The 26,156-nt window shown below is 42.7% G+C and overlaps 1 protein-coding gene and 1 pseudogene across 1 annotated transcript in view; one reads left to right on the forward strand and one right to left on the reverse strand.

Moving 5' to 3' along the window:
* FRAS1 (Fraser extracellular matrix complex subunit 1) overlaps positions 1-26,156 on the reverse strand; it is a 452,432-nt gene that overhangs the window by 202,774 nt on the left and 223,502 nt on the right. The window contains exons 15-18 of the mRNA XM_007455407.1: positions 18,004-18,147; positions 9,581-9,721; positions 7,863-8,003; positions 6,392-6,568 (exon numbers count right to left, since the gene is read on the reverse strand). Coding sequence (XP_007455469.1) covers positions 6,392-6,568; positions 7,863-8,003; positions 9,581-9,721; positions 18,004-18,147 — 603 coding nt within the window. The remainder of the gene's footprint in view (positions 1-6,391; positions 6,569-7,862; positions 8,004-9,580; positions 9,722-18,003; positions 18,148-26,156) is intronic.
* Positions 23,926-25,156, forward strand: LOC103076990 (LIM/homeobox protein Lhx2 pseudogene; annotated as a pseudogene).

The raw sequence follows: 26,156 nt of genomic DNA on the forward strand, positions 1-26,156 counted from the left end.
CCGGGGCCCGAACCCGTGTCCCCTGCATTGGCAGGCGGACTCTCAACACCACTGCGCCCAGGGAAGCCCCCCAGAGTTCATTTTTAAAATAGAACTTGTAATTTCCTCAAAATTATATTATCTTGAACCCTCTTGCTGAACTGTATGGGAATTGAAAAAATCCATCATTAATTTGCCACAGAATCGGGGCAATTTATGTGGGTAGTCCAATCATCCCAACTATGTTCATATCCCATGCTGCTCCACCACTGCCCAGTTGCTGACATGGTGATTGAGCTGGACCATTAATTGAGATGGCCTGGCCTGAAATTAAATTGTAAAGCTCTAGGGCAAAATGAAGAACAAAGGATAGGCTTGGAAAGAAGGAAATATTTCCTAAGCAACCATGTCCTCTATTAGAGCCCACGATCCCCCACTGTTAAACTATTCTTTAGTTGGTTCATTCTAAGCCTAACTTACTTCATCTATAAAATGGAAGTAAATATAAACACATGTGATTTCCAATCAAATTCTTGGTTGTATGGAATTTTATAAACAATAAAGTGATATATATATATGTGTGTGTGTGTGTGTGTGTGTGTGTAAATAACTGTAAGAATCTATATCAAAAGTTTAAAAGAGATAGAAGATAGAAGGGTTATAGGTAGGATTTACAGATAAAATAAAGGACACCTAGTTAAATTTGAATTTCAGATAAAGAGTGAAAAATATTTTAGAATATCTCAGGTAATACTTGGGTATACTAAACATTTCATTTTTTTATGTGCTAAATATTTTTATTTCCTAATCCTATATTTTTTATATAATCATCTTCCTGATTTACTAAGAGGCTTTTCCTTATATGAAGAATAGATCATGATTTAAAAAAAAGAATCAATTGTGGATCTAGTTAGATTTTCAGAGAATAGCCGTGATATTTTTTCTCCTTTGACATTTTGACATGATAAATGATCTAATATCTCAATATGAGCTGATCTATACAGTACTAAAATAACCTTATATAAACATTAAAACTTTTAACATAGTTCTGAATTCAATTTGATCTTTTTAAAGGAATTTTATCTAGAATCTATAGTTTTTTCTTTCTAATGCTCTAATTTTGGCATTAGTGTTATGCTGGACCAAAAAACAAGTGTATTCTAAAATATACTATCTTTTTCTATGCTCTGGGATTTTATAATCTTATAAGATTTATTTATTTGGGTTTTAGATGGTTTTAATAACTCACACATTAAACTGTCTAAGCTTAGTCCTCTTTCTGAGGAAGTTCTTTGTCAACCTTTTCCATTTTATGTGTGACTTTTGATTTACTCAGGCTTTCTATGTCTTCTTGGGCTGATTTTGGCAATCAATCTTTTCCTTTAAAGTAATTTGATGGAGGCTTTCAAAATTTTTAGCATTGAATTTTACATCAGATTTTTTAAAAATCCTGTATTTGTATTTGCTAAATCTGGGAAACCTAGTAATAGATGTTTTTGGTTTTTTTGTCTATATTTTTTAAGTTTCTGTAATATGTAAAATGCATGCAATGAGAAGCAAAAATTAGGATAACTGCTATCGTTAGAAAGAAGTTACACCAGTGATATGATAAAGTGGTGTAGTTATCCTTCTTTTTTTTTTTTTTTTTTTTTTTTTTGCAGTACGTGGGCCTCTCACTGTTGTGGCCTCTCCCGTTGCGGAGCACAGGCTCCGGATGCGCAGGCTCAGCGGCCATGGCTCACGGGCCCAGCCGCTCCGCAGCATGTGGAATCCTCCCAGACCGGGGCACGAACCCGTGTCCCCTGCATCGGCAGGCGGACTCTCAACCACTGCACCACCAGGGAAGCCCTCCTTCTTTAGTTAGAGACTTTGCTTACTCAAACTATGGTCTGTGGACCAGGAGTATCAGCCTCAGCTGGAACATGTTTATAAACGTGGAAGCTCAGACCCCACCCCAGACCTACGAAATCTGAATCCACATCTTAACAAGATTCTCAGGAGTTTCCTATGAGAAGTTGTGCTCTACAGAGACACCTCAACCAAAAACTGGGTCTTCAAAATAGATGAATCCCTTAAATGAAAAAAAAAAAATCCTCAGCAAGAGTGGAAGGAGAACTTCTGCCCTTTTATATAATCTCTTGATTATATAAACTTCTAAAAAATCCTAATTTTTATTTCTTCTCATTGCATGCATTTTACATATTACAGAAACTGAAAAAATATAGACAAAAAAACCCAAAAACACCTATTACTAGGTTACCCACATTTAGCAAATAAAAATACAGGATTTTTTAAAAGGAGAACCTGAGATTGAGTTGAGCAATCTGACATGATCTTAAGAATACCCGTAGGAGAGAGGAGAGGCCTCCCAGTGACAGGAGTCCCAGGTCCTTCCTCCTGTCCATCCACCCTGGGCTGCCCAGTCACTAAATGACTCCAGAAGGTCACCAGTCACATAAATTACCGTGAGAATATAGTGCCCCTGAGTTGGGCAGTGTAGGGGTCCCTACCCAGCCCTGCCCTGGAGACCTCATTTAGACTCACACCAGCTCCCAGAGGCATGGAAACTTAGTGGGGAAGATGAATGAAAAAGTAAGAGATGGTCCTTGATCTTGTTTTGGAAGGCCTGGTTTCTATTAATTTGTTTTGTTTTATTTGTGCAAGGGTACTGACAGGTGTTTCTTGGGGGTTTTGTTTGTTTTAGAAACTAGAATCTGTCAATGCTAGTGAGTAATCAGTTAAACAGGTGAGATGAACTCTGGATAAGATTACTGAAGTCCGGAGCTTCCCTGGTGGCTCAGTGGTTGAGAGTCCGCCTGCCGATGCAGGGGACACGGGCTCATGCCCGGTCTGGGAGGATCCCACATGCTGCGGAGCGGCTGGGCCCGTGAGCCATGGCCGCTGAGCCTGCGCGTCTGGAGCCTGTGCTCCGCAACGGGAGAGGCCACAGCGGTGAGAGGCCCGTGTACCGCAAAAAAAAAAAAAAAAAAAAAAATACTGAAGTCCTTCTTTCAGCTAACACTCAAGATTAATATTTAAACATGTACAATTTTGGCGGACTACTGAAAACACCTCCAAATTATCTTCTAAAATTAGTGACAGATTTTATTTCGTACCAGCAATTCTAGCTACACTTTGAAAACACAGAGGCTGTGTATAAAAGCAGCATAAAGTCAAAGCTCCATCTTCTGAAGTACCCAAGTTCATTTCTGAGAGTGAGCCAAAAACGCAGGAAAAACACATGCAGGTTTCTGTCCCCATCTCACCAAAGTGCTTCTGCTTTGGAGCCTACCTACCTCAGCCCACCCCTCTGTCTTCCCCACCTCCCTGATGTGGATTTCATAGTACAGACCACTAGCCAAGTGTATGTCATGGGTTTCGTTGCTGCTGTTGTTATTCATTTATTATTTTCCGTTTCTCTCACTAGAATATAAATTCCATGAGAGCAGGGATTTCATCTGACTCATTCACGAGGGCACCCCAAGTCCCTAGAAAATGCCTGGCACCCAGGGGATACTCAGGAAACATTTGTAGAAGGAATGAATAAAGACAGACTGTTCTCCAGCTAATAATAAACAATATTCTCTTTGGTCACTGTTTGTTAATTTTATATTTCTTCATCCTTCAATCACAGACTTGGATCTCAGTCAAATATCTTGAGTAAATTTGCTTCATCTTCCACTAGATAATTCCTGGGTTTGTCATGTAGCTCAGAGTAGAAACTTTTATAATGACTTCTGACAATTTTCAGATTCTAAAGTAAATTGCTTCTTCCTGTAATGCATCTGCCTCTCACTTTCATTAGCTGTGGTAATATTCTAATCCCTCTGGGCTGCAGTCTCAGAGAAAGGAAGAGGGAGAGTTCCAGAAAACAGTTGGGTTTTTTTCTTCTTTATAGAAAAGCACTTGAGATGAAAAGGTCTGTAAAAATCAACTCTCAGTGGCACACACAAAAACTCCAACCTTTTGAAACGTTCCTTAAAGAGGAGAGGGTATTTCTCATGTGTGTGAGAAGGCGTGCTCAATGCATTCTCACAGGGCTCCCAGGCCTGAGTTCTGAGACGAGGCTTCGGCAGAATTGGAAATGGAACAGACTGTGGGAAGGCAGAAAGGTTGCCAGAGATACGGGACGAGTGAGAGGAAATACATCAATCAACACACTTAACACTCAGGTAAGGTTGGTAACAACTGGTGGTTGCACTCAGTTTCCCAGTGGAATCTTGGGCAACTCAATTAACCTCTTTCTACCACATTCTCATCACTAATAAATTGAGTACAACAATCTCCCTAGCAGAGATTGCATGGGATTTGGTAGTAAATGTGAGTAGAGAGCTATATGTGTGATACCTAACAATATTGTGTGAATTAGCATAAAATCTCGGGGCTACAAGGTCCTCAAGAGATCAATCTAGCCCTTTCACAGGAGACCATAATTAAATCATTCCAGAGGGATTACATTCTAATCTTTTTTAAAAGGTGTCTGTAAAAGGGATTCCCAGAACATTCCCCTTGGTCAAGGATGCTTTCTGAAATTTAAGACGTCTCAATCCTACAGCATTGTAATGCTGTGCTTTTGCCCCTTCAGCGACCATATTATAGTAGCACGCTGGTGTAGTGCATGGCTACTGGAGCCTGGCTGACTCAGGTCCCCACTGGACTCTACTCTGTACTGGCTACATGACACTGAGCAAGTTACGGCCTTAACTTCTTCCAACCTAAGTTTCTTCACTGACCCCATAAGGCTGGTATCAGGACCTAGTGGAAAAAAAAAAACAAGGCACTTCTCACAGTGTCTGCATCATGGTGTGCACCAAATCAACAGGAATATTATTTTCTGCCTGAATAACCCTGGTTATTCTAATTTATATTAACAATTTAACTTTTTTTTTTTTTTTTGCGGTACGCGGGCCTCTCACTGTTGTGGCCTCTCCCGTTGCGGAGCACAGGCTCTGGATGCGCAGGCTCAGTGGCCATGGCTCACGGGCCCAGCCGCTCCGCAGCATGTGGGATCCTCCCGGACCGGGGCATGAACCCGCGTCCCCTTCATCGGCAGGCGGACTCTCAACCACTGCGCCACCAGGTAAGCCCAACAATTTAACTTTTAAATTGTTCATTATTTTTGTTTCTCTTTTCTGATCCCTCTCTAAATTCCCTATTTTTCATTTTTTAAGAAAGCGATCAAAATCATAGGAGGAGGTTAACCACTCTGAGTAACCTGGGAAGATTTCTTCTCTATTTGTCCTAGGATCAGAAGGGAAGGCTGTGTGGTGTGTGCTTTGGGAAGGCATTGGGACTCTTAGTGACAAAGATTCCCATATTTTGTAAGTGGCTGTGGAAACAGCACCACGAGAGTTTAAGCGGCCATGGAAAGCTTGGGCAGTGCATATATGGGCGGAGACCAGCATGTCTGGGGACTAGAGACCCTCCCCGAATTTTAGACACCATGTAAAACCCCTGGAGCCTGGTGCATCCCAGGGAGCAGCGGGTTACCCTTATAATGTTCGTGAATACCTGAGTATATGGACCGAAATTTATACCAAGTGATCATGGGGGCTTTACAATTTACCAAGCACTTTCACACTCTGCACCTCCTTTGATCCTGGCAAAAAGCTTGTGTGAGGGCTAAAAACTCAAAGCGTACAGGAAAAAAGACTCAGATGTATTATAGAAAAATGGTAAAGGCAACTGGGTTTAGCTGGTAGATGGTGGGCAGACTACTTTTTTACTTTTTTCTACATTCAAAATTTTCCTTAATGAACATATGTTTACAATGAAAAATATAAGTAGAATTTTTTTCCAAGTAGCTTGAGAGTTAAAAATTTCATCCAACAACAAGGAATGTTCTTGTAGGAGCAGAGGGGGGCCTCCCCTACCTCCCCAGAAATTATATGTATCTCCCGTTCATCTCATCTTCAACAACTTATAGATGACCCAGTTCTGAGTCAAATTATTCAGGATGGCATCAATTCTCTGTAGATGATATGCCAAAACGATGGCAGGAATCACTTCTAAATTTTGACAGAAGTCCAGATTTTGCCCTGAAGAGACCAATTCATATTAAGAGTAGCAAATTGTACAAATAATAAACGGAATTCTACAATGAGTTCTGGGTCTGTCTCGGTTACTCATACTGTCTCTGAAAGAATTCCCACCAGGAATTTCTGAGAGTGTAACTCTGGGGACAGTGGGGTAAAAGCAACTAGCTCTTTAAGATCACCTATTATGCACAAAGGGAAGGAGGACATCAGTGGGGGCCACTCTTTTGCATGTCGGTCTTCTGCTCCATCCACAAGCATCCAGGAGCCACTGTAATGGGAAGCCAAGATCTTCTGGCTTTGGTCCCACCTCACAGGATCCCTCAAGAGGTAAGCCCAGAAGCTACCTAACATTTCCTCAAATCAGGCTTACTTACCTTCACACAGCCCAGTGTTCTCCAAGTAAAACTGGGCTCTGCACTGGGACAGACACTCGCCACAGGTGATGTTTGCCCCAGAGAGCTGCTCAATGTGCAGTCCTTCCTCTGGCTTCTTACACTGGGTGCACTGAGAGCTCTCTGGACCCACACAAGTCAGGCAAGAGGAATGACAGCCTGCCAAGAGGAATAAAATGCAGGAAAAATCCGAGGATCAGATAGATGTTGCAACCGAGGGGAGTCCCTAATTAAGTCAAAATCACTCAGAAAGTACACCAGATACATCTTTTCAGGAAACTGTTTTTCTAATGTTCTATACAAAGCCCAAGGTGATAATAACAATATCTGTGAGAGGCCAAATGAGGGTGATGTTAGCTAGTCACATCTCTCAGGTCCTGGAAGGGCTGCCACACTATATCATGGGGGGAAAAAAAAAGCAAACTGGACAATATTGGGTTGGTTCTCCAGAGATTCACATACAGTGGATGACGATTTAACATTACAGCCTCAGTTTTCATGGGAAATTTTAAGAAGCATTCCTATAAGGTCCGTTACTGTATTTTGTGCAAAAATGGTACTTGTGTTACTGTCCATTATGGCATCCATCACTCACTATAGAGGGGTCCAGGCAACAAATTTATCTTAGAATTTATGTGAGGAAAGGCTGCTTTTCTAGACAAGGAAGAGGCCCCTTTAGAGCAGCAGCAAGCATTTGACAATCCATCACAGTTTCTGGTTTTCCTTGACTACTGGTGAAAATCAGAGCCAAAGAGAGTACTCGAAATCTCTCCTGCCCACATTCTGATATAATGAACTCTACTGTCCTTTAAAAGATTCTCTAAATTTTCTTTTTCAGAATATCTATTGCAGCATCCCTGTTTTAAATATATTTTTCTCGTAACTATTCTCACATTCTTTTCCAAGGTGCCCTACGTATAAGTTAACATAAATTAACCTTTACTTAATTAAAGTGTTTGCTCCCAACGTTCTAGTTTCAAAAGGCTCAAATGAGACTGTCCTCCCAATGAGCCCAAAGCCTTTTTGCCAAACAGCTATTGAAGAGTTTCCATTTTACTTAACCCAGAGGCATTGCTAGTAACTCTCAGTTTGCTCAACAGTGTCATTAACAAAAAGAAGTTCTTCAGGGAAAAACAAAATGAAGACTAAGAAAAACATTAGCAATGGTCAGAGAACAGAAAAAGAAGGAAATAAGAGTCGGGTTGTTTTAATGTACCACGGTAAAGGGAATGACATTCCTCTCAAGAATGGCCACAAAAATCATACCCTTTTGAGTGTCTTCACAAATATTCAAATGTGACTTTTCAGATTATCCCTTGGTAATGAAAAAAAAGCATATAATGCATACATAACCATATATGATACACTAGAGGAAAAGTTGCCCCGAAAAGTAACATATCTATGCCCTCGTGATGGGAAAGTCTCTCAAGAATGATGATGACGCCAGTGATACCTTTGCAGATCCCGTGGTCAGGGTAGAAGCCCTCCCCACAGTTGGGCAGACAGTGGCCTTGGCGCAGGGCCTGGGGGTAGATGCAGGCTGTACAGTGAGAGGCCGAGGGTCCTGAGCAGCTGGCACACGAGTTGTGACAAACTGAGGAAGAGAGGAAGAGGGGAACACAATGGGACCGAGGTGACTAGGGTGCCTACTTCTTGGCCAGGTTCCTTATGTGCTAGGAAGCCCTCTCATCTATCACTCAATCCCCCTCCAGCTGTTGCACAAAACCAAGAGATATATGTGTTAGAAGGTGGTTATAGCACCAGAACTGCCCACATTGCCCCTTTATCCATCTTTCACCATGTTCTATCAATTATTTATTAGCTATCCTTTATGTATGTTTGTATTAAGTGTTTTATACATAACCTTCATAGCAACATTATGAGGTAGGTATTTAACCTTCATAGCAACATTATGAGGTAGGTATTATTAACCCCATTTTACAGATGAGAAAACCGAGGTCTTGGGGAGTTAAAAAATTTACCCAAGATCACAGAGTTAATTAGTAGCAGAGCTGGGATTTAGCCCTAGGTCTGTCTGAACCTAAAACTCCCATGTGCATAGGGAAGAGGGGAAAGTTCATGGATCTGGATGTTGGGAGCACTGGGATTTTGACTGGCCTATCCCCTAACTTATGCCCTTAGCCAAGTCTGGGTCTCCCCAGGCCTAGTTTCCTTGGTATATGTATGGCAAGAGGTTGGACTAAATGGTCATTTAAGACACTTACAACTGGACATTTTAGGATTCTAAGTAAGAATTATATTAAAGAATCTGACCACTATGTATGGCAATGTCAGGCATGCGTCTCTGCTGCTTTTGTCCTGGTTGGTAACAGTGGGACATCTCTGGCTCCAAGAGGCAGATGGTACCATGCTGTCCTAAGGGACAGGAGTGAGATACTGCAAGAAGGCTCTGGAGGACCATGGTCAGGAGCTGGGAGAGGGGAGTGTGGGGACAGGATCAGACCGTTGAGGGCAGGATATTGAGGAAAAGGGATGAACACTGTATAAGTAAAGAGGTTGGCAAACAAACAGGAGGTTAATAAGACAAGGTGTGGGACAGGTATAAATATCCTGCCAACAGGTGGAAGTAAGAATACGTGTGTCTGTTTTGGAGAAGAATGGCAAGCAAGGTGTCCTAGGCAGCAATAAGTTCCCATCTCAAATGGGAATGTTTCGTAGTTTAAGTTGTATAAATCTGAAAGAAATGCTATATAAATAGCACATAAAACCAAATTTTTAATAGGTACACACTTTAGCTTTATAATCTACCAAACTTGATTTACTTTTTAATTTTATTTTTGTGGTGTGCTGTAGTTGCCAATATATGTGCTTATAAATGCCATCTATGGAATGATTCTGTCACACCTACAACCTGAGTTAGTGATGGTTTACAAGTACACAAGGATTGTGTAAAGATCTTAAAGATGTTCTTGGCATTTCAAAAAGATCCAGTGATCTCTAATGATGAGATCACTGGAGATCTAATGTGTACCAGATACACATAGGTTCTATAAGGAAAAGATATTCCTTTTAACTTGCCATTTTTCCATCATGTACACAAACTCCCAAATGAGCAGCATATAGCACCATCTATAATCAAACATGTATTAAATACTTTTTTGATGATGATTATGATGATGACGACGATGATAACAATTACCCATGTCTTACCTTGGCATTTGCCAGTGGCATCAGCATAGTACCCACCAGGACATTCAGAAATGCATTTCCCATCATGCAACATGGTCTTCTCAGCACAGGTAAGACATCTGGGACTATTGGGGCCACAACTCTTACAGGACTGATCACAAGCTAAGGGGGAGGAAAACCCATCAAAGAAAATCAATAGTGAGCAAAGAGAGAAGTGAAAGTCTATTCTTCACAACGTCCATAGTTCGTATCAACATAGTAATCACATTGTTTGGCTGCTCAGCTAAGTTCTATTTCCTTGATTCCAACATTTCTGTTTTCGCAGTTGAAGGAGAAACAAATAATTATTCATTAAACTAAGCATAACAAATACTCTGAGGCCCACCTACCAGTGTATCCAATTTAATATGGGATTTAAAGTCAAAACAGCTGGACTTTCCTGGTGGCGCAGTGGTTGAGAGTCCGCCTGTCAATGCAGAGGACATGGGTTCGAGCCTGGGAAGATCCCACATGCAGCGGAGAAACTAAGCCCGTGCGCCACAACTACTGAGCCTGTGCTCTAGAGCTCACGAGCCACAACTGCTGAAGCCCGTGCACCTAGAGCCTGTGCTCTTCAATAAGAGAAGCCACCGCAATGAGAAGCCTGAGCACTGCAACAAAGAGTAGCCCCCTCTCGCCGCAACTAGAGAAAGCCCGCAAGCAGCAACAAAGACCCAATGCAGCCAAAAATTAAAAATATAAATAAATAAATAAATTTATTAAAAAAAAAAAAAGTCAAAACAGCCTTGGTGGTAGGGTTGCCAGATTTGGCAAATAAAAATGCTCAGTTAAATTTGAATTTCCAGATAAATAATGAATACTTTTTTAGTTTAAGTTTGTCCCAAATATTTCATCCTATATTTTATCTGACAACCCTGGTTGGAGAGAGAATTCAGGAATTCAGAGTTCTACTAAGCAAGGTCATGCTACAAAATTTGGTTGAAATAACTGAACTTCACACAGCCTTCCAGGATCTACTCATTCATTATCCATTCATTTAGCCCCCAAATCATTTCTTAAGCTCTGTGTCAAGTACTGTGCCAGGTGGTGGAGACACAAAACCCAAATCAACTTGGTCTCTGCTTTAAGGGGCTTGTTAAGTCTACCAGAGGGAGATAAACATATGCGATATTAGCAATATTAAACATATCACTCAGATTGGTCTGTACAGACACGATAAAAATTTCAACAGAATGTGTGTGGGGTAGGAGGTATGAAAGGTTAAGAAAGGATTCATAGAAGAAATGACCCTTGAGCATTGTCTTGGAAAGCGAGTCAGAGCATGCCAAGCTGATGGGAATGTACTCCTGGCTGAAGCTGCGAGGCGAGTACAGGCCCAGAGCTTGGGAAATCCTGGGAAACAGCAGTTCATTCGGCTGGAAAAGTGGGAAGGGCCATAGTAACCTGTATGCCAAACTCTATAGTCTAGATTCTCATCCTGTGACAGACACCCGTGGCCCCTACACAGATTTAAACAAGGTCAAAATATGGCTATGTTTGTGTATAAGAAAGATCATTTTGGCTTTAGTTTGGAGACAGTTTGGAGGGGTGAGGAAGGATAGTTGCGGGCCTTGCTGGAATAGCGTAGCAATGCTCACAGAACAAGATGAGAGGGAGCTGAATCAAGGCCGTGAACGAGGTGATGGATTTGAGAGCTGTGTAGGCGAAAGTGTCTCAGATGGCTGCCTGGGGTCTGGCACGGAGATGAGTGATGCCACTCAAGGAGCACAAAAAGGAGAGCGGGGGATTACAACAGACTCAATTTGAGATTCGCGCAGTCCAATAAATGGCCTGATTTAGAGTTCTGAGACTCAGGGCAGAGGCTTGGGGGTCATCACGTAGGGGTTGTTGAAATCAGAAATTAGTTGATTTATTCAGTAAAAGCATGAAGGATAAGAAAGAAGCAGTCAAGGATCTGGAGAGCACCAAAATTTACTGAGAAAAGAAAAAAAAACTAGCAAAGGTAACTAAGAAGAAATGATCCAAAGGTAGGAGAGAAAACAGGAGTGTGGTGGCTGAGAATCCAAGAAAGAAGTTTCAAGAAGGAAGACATTAACAGTACAGGGAGGACAAATAAAGACTGAAGAGGGTTCACTTCACTTAGAAATTGGGACACGAGTGACCTGTGCCATAACCATTTCAGTGGAGTCATCAGACAGAATGAAAGTGAAGGCCATGATTATAAACTGTTCCTTTAAAGGCTCCTGGCTGTGAATGCAAGGGTGTAGAGGTGAAATAAGTAGAAAAATAGTACAGATGAACCTATTTCCAGGGCAGGAATAGAAATGTAGAGAACAGACGTGTGGACCCAGAATGGGAAAGGGAGGGTGAAATGAATTGGGAGATTAGGTTTGACATAAATACACTACCATGTGTAAAATAGATAGCTGTATAGCTCAGGGAGCTCAGCTCCGTGCTCTGTGATGACCTAGATGGGTGGGATGGTGGGGGTGGAGAGAGGTCTGAGAGGGAGGAGATATATGTATACATATAGCTGATTCACTTCATTGTACACCAGAAACTAGCACAACATTGTAAAGCAATTATACTCCAATTAAAAAAAGGGGGGGGAGAGGGGTTAAGGGGATGTATTGTCTCTCCAATACTGTAAAAGCCCAAAGCAAATATAGACCCCGGGAAAGGTTTTTAAAAAGACAAGAGGTGGGCTTCCCTGGTGGTGCGGTGGTTGAGAGTCCGCCTGCCGATGCAGGGCACACGGGTTCGTGCCCCAGTCCGGGAAGATCCCACATGCCGCGGAGCGTCTGGGCCCGTGAGCCATGGCCGCTGAGCCTGCGCGTCTGGAGCCTGTGCTCCGCTACGGGAGAGGCCACAACAGTGAGAGGCCCGCGTACCGCAAAAAAAAAAAAATAATAAAATAAAATAAATAAATAAAAATAAAATAAAAATAAAAAGACAAGAGGTAGAATAATTGTTGAAAGCATATCTAGGAGAAAAAAGGGGAGTTACATTCAAAAGTACAGATGGAGAGATTAGACTTGAACAGAACAGAGAAAGTCCTCCTTTTCTGAGTAGAAAAGGGAGGTGAGGGTGAATGCAGCTGCAGGTAAGTCTATGACTCAATCTATACCATGCTCACTGGCTAAATTCTTTAAAAACAAGCAAAACAAACTTCTTACTATCAGAGAATCAGTGTTTCAGGAATAGAGAACTACTGAGATTTATTCTGTCTGTTCTCTTAATCCACCTATACCATACTAACCTCCTGAAAAAGATTTCAAGTACTTGAGGAAAAGGAGGGCACATGATGGGGCCAAATGCACCACCCTGCATCCTAGAGGATTCAGCATCTCTCTAGAAGCACACATGTAAGGCAAGATAATCTTCAGTAAACGGACAAAGGCAGTGGCCTTCATATCAGAGAAAAAGAAAATCATCCCCTCAACGCATAGCTGGAGCAAAGAAGCAAAAATGAATCTGAAAAGCGTTCTTCTCTCCTACCCTCCAGAAACTTCTGAAGCTTCTATTCTAGAACTGACATATCCACAGAACTGAATAATCTACAAGCCAAGTGGATTTTCCCAGAAATAAAGAATTGCAGAAGTTTTTTAAAAATTGGAATTGCCCAACAATAAAAACATTACAGATCGAATGTTTTAGGATACACCTAAAGTAATACTTGGCGTATAATTTGTAAATTTAAATAAAATTATGAGGAGGAGGTCATTTCTCCCCAAACTAGTCTATAACTTCAATACAATATTAATAAAACTTCCAGTTGAATTTTATTAGTAATTCAATAAACACTCTAAAGTTCATGAATAGTTAACTTTAAAAATGAAGATGAAAGAAAGGGAGAATTTGCCCAATCAGACATTGAGACATACTGCAAAGCAATAGAAATTAAGGGACAAAACAAAACAAAGCAAAACAATGTGATAGTGGTACAAGAACAGAAATTTGGACTACTCAAACAGCTCAGAGATAGACCTATGTCCATATGGAAATTTAATATCCAATAAGGATCAATGGAGAAGGTTAGATTGAATCACTAAATGATGCTGGGAAAACTGGATCATGAAATGGAGAAAAAATCAAACTGGATCACTACTTAAACTTATATACAGAAGTAGACTCCATATGGATCAACAACCTACAGAAAGAAAAAACTGTGAAATTAATAGAGTTTCTTCTATTAATTACAGTATAATTTCTTTGTGAACTTGAGCAGGGTGGGTCTTCTTAAACAAAAATTCAAAAGCAAAATGTTAAAAGTGAAAAATGATGCATTAGAGATTTCTGTTCAACGAAGGGCACCACATTAAAGGTTAAAAGGTAACGAAATGGGAAAATGTTTGCATATTTATGACTGACAGAGTTAATATCTATAAGGTGCAAGGAATTCCATAAAATCAACAATAAAAAGGTAGCAAGGCCTATGAAACAATGGGAAAAACATATCAAAAAGCAATTTATCAAAGAGGAAACACAAAAGTCCAACAGGAGTTGAAGATATTCTCAAACTCATTAATAATCAGAAAAATGCAAATTAAAAGAGGATGTCCTTGTATACCTATTGACCAGGAAAAACCCTGAAATTTGATAATGTCAAATGGTGGCAAGGATGTAGAGATGAAAGAGCCCTTATGCTTGGGAGTGTAGATGCTGGTGAGCTACCTGGTACTACTTATCACATAAAGAAAATGCAGTCAACAATTAAAGAATAAATTAAAATTAAAAGAAAAAAAAAAAAGAAACCAACAGTTCTGCTCTCAGGTTATCCATCCATCCCAGGGAACCTCCCACCCAGTTCATCAAAGGACATGTCGGAGGTTGTTCACCGGTGCTCCCTACTGATGGTGTGCAGATGGAAGGAAGTGAGGGATCCCGTTCCTGGGACAGCAGATGGGAGAGCTGTAGGGGATGCAGACCAGGAAGGACTACGCAGCAGTGAGAAACAAAGGGCTCTAGATGATGTAGCAACTGGGTGAATCTGAAAAACATACCGCTGAGTGAAAAAAGAAAAACGCGAACTCTATAACATGGTATCATTTAAGAAAAAGATACATATACGTATACTCGCTGAAAACAATACCCATTTTACCTGAGCCCATAAAAACAAGAAGATAAAAAAAATTAAAATAGTTGCCTAGGTGAGGAAGGGAAATCGGTATAAAAGGAAGGAAAGAGAAAAAAAGGAGAGGGGGAAGGAAGAGAACGAGAATGCCTAACAGAAACCTCTGAACTTGCTTTGATTTATTTTGTTAGCTAGAGTCAGAAAAGCCCTTCATAATAGCTCAAGTACTTACATGACTAAAGAATGAGGAGGTTTTGTCCTTTGAATTTCCCCACGCCTTATACCTAATATTTGTAAAATTCAAAGCATGTACCACAGACAAACTTGGTGGTTGTAAATTCTTTCAGCCAGGGCATAGCACCATTTATAACAGGTTGTGCTGGATTTTTCTCAGCACTCAACTTTGAGATTTCTACAGATATGGGTTGCTTGGTTATAAATTATTAAACCAACACCAGCTGGTGTTTATCTCGAATAGTACTAATCTGAATTGAAAGTAAGTCGGCATTATTAGCATCTTAATTAACATTCCGATACCAATCAGCGACTTGGTTCACTGTTGCTTTAGAAAATATTTATATGAACCTTTCTGAAGGCATTTGATACAAACTTAGAAAACTTGAACAATTTTATGAAAAGTTTAAACTCCAGCCTTCTCTATCAAAGGGGCCACTGGTCAATGCCAATGGCATCACAAAGTCTTGTATCTGCTAAGCCTATGGCAGGCATTCAGTAATTACCTATTGATCAATTGATTGGTTGGCTGACTAATGTCAACAATGGTCCATCCTCCTGTTTGAAAGTTCTCTTTATGCTTTGTTTCAAAATGTATACAGATAGCATTTCAGATGTATACTCTCCCTAAGCCACCTGTTCAGTAGTCTTTTTTCAAAATTCTTCCAGTCTGCAAGGAGACCTGGCTTTCTTCACTCAACCTCTCTGCCCAAGTAGACTCCCAACCCTCACCGCCTCAGGCTCACACTAACCATCCCTCCGTTTACATACACGCATCCCTAGCAAAAGTTGCTTTCTCATTCCAGATAATATCGTCTCGGTAGCAGGTCCATATCACCACTCCTTGTCAGTGACAAGTAGCCAGCCTCCTTGGGGAGTTAAAGGGTAAATGCCTCAGGCCTTTAAGTTAGTGCAGATTTGACATCTGCTGACCTTTAGAGAATACATCTGGCTTAACTGAGCAGGAAAGTGATGTCGGCAGAAAAAGATGAAAATGCTCAGGGTAATGGCAGCCTGCCTTTCTTTCCTTGTTCTCTCCTGAATCCACACAAAAGCCACCTGTGACTTGTCCATATTGAGTGAGATTTCTCACACCAGTGACGCTGATGGATCCCTGCACAGCTTTAAGCAAGCAGCTGCCAGGGGGTATCTCTCTTCCCTAGGACAAGTGGATTTGTCAGGTCCCAAAGATCATCTCATTTGTGCTGTTGCCCTGCTCAGCAAACAAAATGAGGGCAATAACTCAAGAAAGTTTTATGGACTACACATTTTTTATTGATTTAGTGGACTCAGTTATTTCAAAAAAGTCATCAGGCCTTTCAACAGGTATGGCCATCACGATAAACTGGATTCAAACCTTTCATTCACCATCAGGTGCCTACCTGTGGGCCTGGGTCCACAGGGGTAGCCGGCTGATCTAAAGACTGATAGGAAGACAAGGAGGAAGGGGGAGAGGAGGATCAAGGGAGAAGAGAAGGAGAAGAGAGGGGGGAATGGGCAGAGATGCATAAGGAGGTATCACATTACAGGGAGCAGTACAGCAGCGACGAGGCAGTTAGGATCTAAACCCAGAAGACCTAGCCTGAACTCCAACTCTGCCCCTTATTAGTTACATGACCTTAAACAGGTTTCTTTTTTTTTTTTTTTTGCACTACGTGGGCCTCTCCCTGTTGTGGCCTCTCCCGTTGCAGAGCACAGGCTCCGGACGTGCAGGCTCAGCGGCCGTGGCTCACGGGCCCAGCCGCTCCGCGGCATGTGGGATCTTCCCAGACCGGAGCACGAACCCGTGTCCCCTGCATCGGCAGGCGGACTCCCAACCACTGCGTCACCAGGGAAGCCCTAGGCAGGTTTCCTAACCTCTCTTTCTTCATCTGAAAAATGAGGATGATAATAACTACCTCATGAAATTGTGAGGATTAAACACTAAATACTCACATAGCACCTACTCCGTGCCAGGCACTGTGTTCAATGCCTTGCATACGTTAACTCAGTCCTTGAAACAGCCTTCTGAGCTGGGTGTGTGTTAGTTTCCCATTGCTGCTGTAACAAATGACCACAAGCTCAGTGGCTTAAAACAACACAAATTTATTATCACAAAGCTTAAGAGGTCAGAGGTCCCAAAATCAAAGCATTGGCAGGACTGCATTCCTTCTGGAAGCTCTGGCAGGGGGGTGCGGGATCCATTTCCTTGTCTTTTTCCAGGTTCTATAGGCTGCCTGCATGCTCATAGCCCGTCCCTGGTATCACTCTGACCTCTGCTCCTGTTTCAGATCTCCTTTTCTGACTCTGATCCTCCTGTCTCCCTCATATAAGGACCCCTGTGATTACGCTGGCCCACTCAGATAATCCAGGATAATCTCCCCCATCTCAAGATCCTTACCTTAATCACACCTACAAAGTCTCTTTTGTCATCTGAGGCAGTATATTCACAGATGCCCATGACTAGGACGTGGGCATCTCTGAGGAACCATTATTCTGTGTACCACGGGTACTACTATTGTTCCCATTTTACAAATGGGAAACTGACACAGGAAGAGATTAAGTAACTTGCCCAAGGTCATGCTCCACCCCCACCCCCCCAATACGTTCCTGCCTCTCAATTGGTTCATGTTTAGAAAGCACCTGGGACAGTGCTCAGCACAGGAAGCACTATGCTGTGTTAACTCTTATTGTCTGTAATGGTTGTTAAAGGTAGAATAGACAATAACTGCTTCAGCTTTAATTCAGTGGCACCAACACCGAAGGCAGGTTGGCCCTTGGCTGGCCTAAGAGTGTCTTGTCCCCATTCATATTTGGAAGGCAATCTGGTGTTGATGAAGAATTTGGCATTTGGAGCAAGGAAGCCCCACTCCTCTCCCTCCAGCTGTGGGCCTGGAGCAAGCAGTCTGAGCCTCCTGGTCTTCAGAGACTACAGAGAGCCCCCAACCTAACGAGTAGTTGCAGGCAAAGGTATTAATGGGGATTCTGCCAGTGGAAAAGAAACATATTTCGTAAGCTGCTAAAACACCGTCAGTCTTACCAGCATTTGCATAGTTGTTGAGTAAAAGAAACACTGATTTTCGGTGCTATGATTTGAATGAAACAAGGGAGGCTGGAAGAGGAAAAATTGCTTTGGCCTGCAAAGCCGGACACTTACCACTGCAAGTCCCCTGCTTGTTGTAAAACCCGTCGCCACAGCTGCTCTCACAGCTGCCCTCTCTCAGCACTTGGAAGGGGTCTCTGCAGGTCAAGCAGTGCTTCTCTGTGGGACCCCAGCAGGCCGCACAGGACTCGTGGCAGGCTGCAGGAACAAAAGACGGTAGAAAGGACTAGTTGCCATTTTTCTTCAAAGGCTTTAGAATTTACAAGGAGGATTTTCACTACTTCACTATGCACATACCTGCACCACAGGAGAAAACCACCCCCCCCCAAAAAAAACCCTATTTCTGTTGGCCAGAAGTACAACTTCCATAAATTACTGCTAAGAGAATTGCAACAGGAAATCAAAGGCTATTGAGTAATGGGAATCACAGGGAAGGGAATCATAATTTCTAGACAAGTATGGTCTGTCTAAGGAAATCAGATGGCCCTCCATCACCTTGCCTTTTGTAACAGCACAACAAAGTGTCAACTAGATAATTGCTCTTAACCTCCAACACATGGAGACTCAGTTAAAGAGGGATGCCATGTACCCTAGTCCTTGATTGGACCTTGAAAGACCCGGTACTGCTTGATTTCTATTCTTCTTTCCCTCCCTTTCCATCTCTCCCCCTGCCCCCATCCCCATCCTTCTGTCCTCCCTCACAACTCTTAGAACTCAGCCTCTGGTCGTCCCCCCCCGCCACCCCAGTAGCATCTGCTCTAAACATATATCTTGAGGACTCACAAAGCCTGATTTTCTCTTCTACCTTAGGTTTCTAACTATATGTTGTTTCCAGACCAAAGTTGTTCCTTTAAGACTTGAACATTTCCCCCTCTTCCGGCATTTGACTTTTTTTAAATTTTATTACTATTCATGCTTGCTCTTCACCTTAGCAGGTCTATAAAGACAGGCCTATTCTGAATGACTGAATATATTCAGATCTGGTAAACTGTCTGTATGGCTAACCCCACCCATGCTTCTGATTTTCAAAATGTTTGCTTCACAGTGGAACAAAACCTGTTTTTCAGAGGTATTCATTCTGACCAGAATTGGCAGGGAGAACGCTTTTGCTGGTCACAAGTGACTTGGGAACAATACCTAAGTAACTTGCTTAGGGATCCATCTGGAATCAGAAGAAAGGATGCCTGCACGGCACATCTCGAGATCCAATCCTCTCCTCTCAGTTCTAAACTGCACCGGAAGGCCTTCTTTTCAGACAACTTTTCTCCTCAACAAATTCAGAGATGATCGCAAATTGTGTTAAGTGCTATAGGAAGAGCTCTTCGATAAAGAATAACAGTAGTGGAAGTGGAAGGGACTGACTTTAGGAAGACCCTAAAGGATGAGATGCGCCAGAGAGCAGCACGAACAAAGTTCTTGAGAAGGGAAGGTGCCTGGGGGCTCAAGGAACTGGAGGCTCCTCTTGTGACTGGACCTGGTGGACATAGCGGGGCACAGTGGGAAACAGAGGGCACAGTGGCCTGATTCATGGCTGGAGGGGTGGGCAGGGGCCCTATGAAACTCGACCTTGGAGACCATGGAAAGAAATTAGGATTTTTATCCTAACTGCAATGTGAGTCGTGAATGGGCTTAAATAGGATAGACACAAGCCCCGATTTAGATTTTTAAAAGCTCTCTCTGGATGCCATGTAGAGAGGGTTTAAAGACTTGCATGCTGGCAGGGAGATGAGTGTAGAGTTGACTGCTCTGGTCCAGGTAAGAGATGACAATGGCAGGTGGAAAGCGAAAAGGACAAAGTTTACTTATTTATTATCTGGTTCCCTTGCTAGACCATAACGTTCATGAGGGCAGAGTCCATGTCTCTTTTGTTAACTCTGCTGAGTACACTTCTGGGTGCTCTACAAACTCCACTTATATTTAACACCTTATTTACAAGTGGTACATGAGAATACTGTTTGTGTTGAGATAAGCCACCAACACTACATGAAAACTAAATATGTGGATGCAAAGATCCCAGTAACAAATTCCACCCTGAATGCACATGAAATGTGTCTGTCATTCATTTATTCAACTACTCTTCCAATACTGATTACAATCACTATCTGAAGTGTCTATCAGTGTTAAGTGCCTCTGCCTTACTGAGGAAATGCAGTTGATTCGAAGCCATTACCTAAACAAACAAACAAACAAAAACCCAGCTGCATTTCTAAGAAGACATGCCAAGGCTAATCTGTCTATCAATGTTCTACAGAAGCACCTACCACATGCGAGGTGCAGGGCTAGTCTGTGGGGCTTTCCCAGCTGCCACAGGTGAGCCAGGGCCCTGGGGAGTAAGTGCCCGAGGGGATGATGGGGAGTGAGGCAAAAAAGACAACAGGGGTCAGATCACCAGTATCAGGCAGGCAGGGGATTTCATCCTGTAAAAGTTTTAATCAGGGCAGTGGAATTGATCAGTTTTGCTTTTTAGAGCATTTGACAGATACTCAGCTGCACTGGCGGTTAAAATAGTAAAAATACTTCCAAGCTGGTTGGTAAATGGCTGTCGTCCTGGCCCCCTCCCTGATATTCTGGCTGCAGCCCTGGGAACGCTGGCAGACACCATGCTCCAACAACAAAAGGTCTGACACAGGAGAGGGTCTCGGGTCTCCCCTCCTTCCAACCGATCTGATCTGTGCCATACTGCTTGTTAAATATTTTTAATATTACACCTGGTGCTGCGAATCAGAATGGGAGTCAAAGGATGAGCAGGATAGAGGCTACAGACTTAGGGACGGCATGCAGACCCATCACAAACGGAGCCCTACTTAGCATTTCAGCTCTACCTTCGGCTACCTCCCCCTCATCTACACCAGTTCTATGGAACAGGGTGCTCTAAGCACGCCATGTGACTGATCAAGGGTTCTGGATGCCCCGCCCAGGACTGACCCAGCCAGCAATGCCTCTGGCTCCTTCCACAGCCTCTGTAATCCTGTTTACACCTGAGAGGCCTCCTAAGTTGTCACTACTTCTGTGAAGCTTTGCTGAACTTGTCCAGACAAAGTCAGTCACTCCTTCCTCTATGTTCCTGCAGCACTTTGCATGTGCCTCTCATGCTATTTATCCTACTGTACTAATGATTCAGTTACAAATCAATCCCATTCAATGGAATGTAATATCCACCAAAACAGAAGCTATGTTTTTTAGTCATCTTAAACCCCCAGTATTCAGACTGATGCCTGGTATAAAGTCAGTATTCATTAAATGCATGTTAAGTGAATGCACAGCAGATTTTTTTCATTGGTTATGGGGGATTCATCCTACCAGTTTTCACCTTCTGTATGGAAACAACTAAGCATGAGGTCCGAGTCTAAAGATATGATAAGACAGATACATTCAGAGCTGTAAAATTTACCTAATAAATACTAGAGTCCAGATCTGCTTATGATGACAAATATTTATGCTGCATCTACACTGAGTACCAAATGTGATGCTGGGCCTTCTCTTTTTTCCATCTCTAATAAAAGGCATGTTCCATGGCCCGGCAGGACAGCAGAAGGGATTTTTATTTCAACACAGGACTATGCTGAGCTGTCACTTCTTTTCTTTCCTTTTTTTTTTGAGCTGTCATTTCTTATAATGACATACTCCCACTGTGTTTTGCAATTGATTTCTAATTTCTAACACTGAACATATGCTACTGCAGATAATTTCTTCTTGCAGGCTTATTTTACATGGGACTTTTATTACATTTGGGTTATTACGAAAAATAAAAGGTCACTCCCTGACTTTTCACCATAATTTCTCTTAGTGATACATTTCAGCTCACCCAGAGTTCAAAGTGTATATTGTGAAAACTGCGGCAGTAGGTTAAAACAGAGGACAAATAAGATAAAGCCACTGTCTTATCTCACATGCAGTAGATAATTTATTTAGGAAAGCCCCTGATTTTTCTGGAGCATGACAAGACATGCGTTGGCTTGCTGAGCAATTTACTTCAAAATGAAAGGAATGAATTACTCTTCTTTTGGCAACTCTATATTGAAATCCTACTCTAAAAATAACAAACTTCTTTTCATACTTGATAATTTTGAAATAGATGATTGCTATTAAAAAAATTTAACCTGTGCTACTCGAAGAATAAAATGCAGCCCTTTTCCAAGGAAGTGTTCAAAGCACTTCCTACGAACCACTTCTTATTTTCCAGGAAGACTTCCCGGATCCCAGGCAATAGACACAGATTCCCATGGGCTTAGCCTTCAGTTCAAACTGAAGGAGCCTCAGATCCTTGCCTTTTCCATGGTCTTTTGGAATAAGTTTCCCTTCCATTACCAGGGAATTAGCACACTTGATCATCAGGCCCTTTTAGTCATCAGTGAGGCTGTAGTTCAGATTTCCAAACTGCCAAGTTTTCACTCTCAACTACACAAAGCAGCCCAAACTCCAGACACAAGCAAGCACATCATACACAAGGCAAATTCCTTCATTATCCATGTCGTGGCAACTGCTATCATTCATATCTCACAAATGACTAGGAAGGACTTGCCAAGTTTTAAAGTATTGTCAGGAGACAGTGAGTAAATTTCTAACAAGAAGCACTTGTTGCATGAAAAAAATATCTATTTAAACTCAACTTCACTGCTCCTTGCTTTCCTAATCTGTAAAGTGGGAATAATAATATTTGTTGTACTTAAGTCATGAGGATATGGAGAGATGACATATTTGAGAAAGCAGAGAATGTTGTATGTGATCATATGAGTGGCACACCCTATGAGACCTAACAAATCTTGTTTCAGGTGGCATCAAAAGCAAATAAATTATTTAGGGAGCAAATTAAAATGTAACGCAAGACAGAGGAGTAAGGATGAAAAAAGACTGTGGGAAAGGAAGGTTCACTTAGAAAGGGAGTGAAGGGAAGTAACAGAATCAGCAGGGATTCTTCCAGCAGTTACGTAAAGGGGCTCCAGCCTCTCCCAGAGGCCTCACACTCTAGAGCTCTTTCCTTGTAATTGCTACAAAACATCAACAAAAGCCCTTTGGAAAGTGACTGTGAAGTACAAGGCCAAGCCGAGATGCTGGGCAGACTATGTTCCCCTCCCCTCATAATAGCCACACCTGAGACCAAGGCTAGTAGCCTAAGAAGCACAGATGCCAGACAAATCTAAAGTGAAGTGCATCTGAGTCATCATCATTTTTGATCCTTTTACTCGCATCTGTTTCTGTCCCCTACCAGGCTGGTCTCTGCTGTCAGCCTTCCTCCCTGTGCCAACAGAAGCTTTTACACCTGACATTGGAATGCCTGGTCTCTACATGTTCTGAAAACCGGTATGTACTTGAGGGAGTTCATAATAGAAAAATAAAAACACATGAAAAACCCACGGAGCAAATAAGCCCACGTGCCACAACTACTGAGCCTGCACTCCAAAGCCCACGAGCCACAACTACCGAGCCCGTGTGCCACGACTACTGAAGCCCACGCACCTAGAGCCCGTGCTCCGCAACAAGAGAAGCCACTGCAATGAGAAGCCTGCGCACCGCAACAAAGAGCAGCCCCCGCTCGCCACAACTATAGAAAGCCAGCGCGCAGCAACAAAGACCTAACGTGGCCACGAATAAAAATAAATAAACTTATAAAAAACAACAACACATGAAAAACACCTTCAGCCTCATGAATAGGCGGAGATACACAAATTACACAGGAGAACAGCAACTAGATGCAATGGATTGGATGTACATATAGCAACATGTATGCATCTTAATAACAGTGCTTAGGGAAACAAAGGAAAAGAATGGTTCATCCTTTGAAACAAATGTACCACTCTGGTGTAAGATGTTGATAATGGGGGAGGCTGAGCATGTGTTGGGACAGGGAGTATATGGGAAATCTCTGCACTTTCCTTTTAATTTTGCCGTGAACCTAAAATGGCTCAAAATTTTTTTTAAGTCTTTAAAATTTAAAAAAGGCGGAGGAGCCGTGCCCCAGGCCCCGCCGGGCCCCCCGCGATACTGTTCCACAGCCGGTCGGGCCCCAAGGTGCACGGGGTCATCAACGAGATGGACTGCAGGGCCAAGAGCGAGGCTCCCGCCATCAGCTCTGCCATCGACCACGGTGACACGGAGACGACCATGCCGTCCATTAAGAGTGACCGCGCTGCGCTCTGCGCCAGTTGCAGGGTTAAGATCTCCAACCGCTACTACCTGCTGGTGGTGGACAAGCAGTGGCACATGTGCTGCCTCAAGTGCTGCGAGTGCAAGCTCAACCTGGAGTCAGAGCTCACCTGTTTCAGCAAGGATAGAAGCATCTACTGCAAGGAAGACTACTACAGGCGGTTCTCCGTGCAGCGCTGCGCCCGCTGCCACCTAGGCATCTCGGCCTCGGAGATGGTGATGCGAGCTCGGGACTTGGTTTATCACCTCAACTGCTTCACGTGTAACTGCACTACGTGTAACAAGATGCTGACCACGGGTGACCACTTCTGCATGAAGGACAGACTGGTCTACTGCCGCTTGCACTTCGGGGTGCTGCTGCAGGGCGAGTACCCCGCACACTTCAACCACGCCGACGTGGCCAAGAGCCCAGGGTTGGGTGCAGCGGGGGCCAACCCTCTTGGTCTTCCCTACTACAATAGCGTAGGCACGGTGCAGAAGGGGCGGCCGAGGAAGCGCAAGAGCCTCGGGCCCGGGGCGGACCCGGTGACCTCCAACGACGCTGCACCGAGCTGGAACAGGAACGATGCGGAGCACCTGGACCGCGACCAGAGGTACCCGAGCAGCCAGAAGACGAAGTGCATGCGCAACTCCTTCAAGCACCACCAGCTTCGGACCGTGGTCTTTGCCGTTAACCACAACCCTGATGCCAAGGACTAGAAGCAGCTCGCGCAAAAGACGGGCCTCACCAAGCGGGTCCTCCAGGTCTCGTCTCAGAACGCCCAGGCCAAGTTCAGGCGCAACTTCGTACGGCGGGAAAACACGGGCGGGGACAAGTCGACAGAGGCAGCGCTGCAGACGGGGACGCCATAGGGGTCGGCCTCGGAGCTGTCCAAGGCCTCGCTCAGCCACCCCAGGATGCCCACCAACCTCACAGACCTGACCAGCCCCACAGACCGTGACGTCTGCCTTAACTTCTGGGCCTGGCAACCTGGAGGACCACGAGCCTCACAGCCCCTCGCAAACGACTCTTAACCAACCTTTTCTAATGATTCTCGGCCCCTCTGCCCCGCCCCACGAGTGATTTTAAAAAACAAATTAGTTGAATTCCAAGTGTATTTTATTTTTTTTACACGCATAAAATAAAGCATTTATTTGATTATGAATTACAGCTTGCCAAGGTTCGGAGTCAATTACAAAAAAAAAAAAAAAAAAAAGAAAAATCCAAACCAAAAAAAATAAAAACAACAGAGCTTTGGAGAAATAATATAATGTAACCTACTTACTTAAAAATACGAAAACAAATGAAAAAGTCCACCTAATTTTTTAAATCGTTACATTTTTGTTTGCTTTAGTTGATATAATTCCAAAAAGAAAAAATAGATAACGCAAGCCCAGTTAATATACATGTTATCTTTCAGGAATCGTCTAAAGAAAGATTTGTGGCAAAGATAATGACTAACGGTTGACTTTACTGGAAAAACTAATTTTGAAGTAGGTCACGAATTCCTCCAAAGCAGTAGGTACACTTAAAAACATCCAACCCGTCAACTGCAAATCGAGTAACAGTGTTGATCCTGCAAAATTTTTTCACTGTCACTCTGAAGTAAACTAAGAAGAACCAGAAAAAGCGTCAGTGCCGTGAAAACTATAAATTGCTTTCAGGATTTATATTATCCCACCCTTCTAAAAGTAGCATTTAATAAAACAAGCTGCTTCTTACTCCAATTCAATCATTATGGAAGAGATAATACGAAACCCAATTTGCTATTATTTCTTTACTGAGTTTTAAGCACCTTTCAACCGTAGAACCAGAGTCTTGTTATCAGAAAAGGTATTTACCCATAAGCCCGATAACTATTATGAATTTTTAAATTTTTTTCTTTTTTTCTTTTTTTTTATTGTTTGGCCCAAGCAACTGGATGATGGTGCCGTTTATTTATTTATTCATTTATTATTGAATTTTTGAATTTTACTTATTTATATTTTTATACAGCAGGTTATTAGTCATCCATTTTATACATATTAGTGTATACATGTCAATCCCAATCTCCAAATTCATCCCACCACCCCTGCCCGCCCCA

The sequence above is a fragment of the Lipotes vexillifer genome, unplaced genomic scaffold (genome assembly GCF_000442215.2).
Source record: "Lipotes vexillifer unplaced genomic scaffold, Lipotes_vexillifer_v1.1 scaffold749, whole genome shotgun sequence".
Taxonomy (NCBI): Eukaryota; Metazoa; Chordata; class Mammalia; order Artiodactyla; family Lipotidae; genus Lipotes; species Lipotes vexillifer.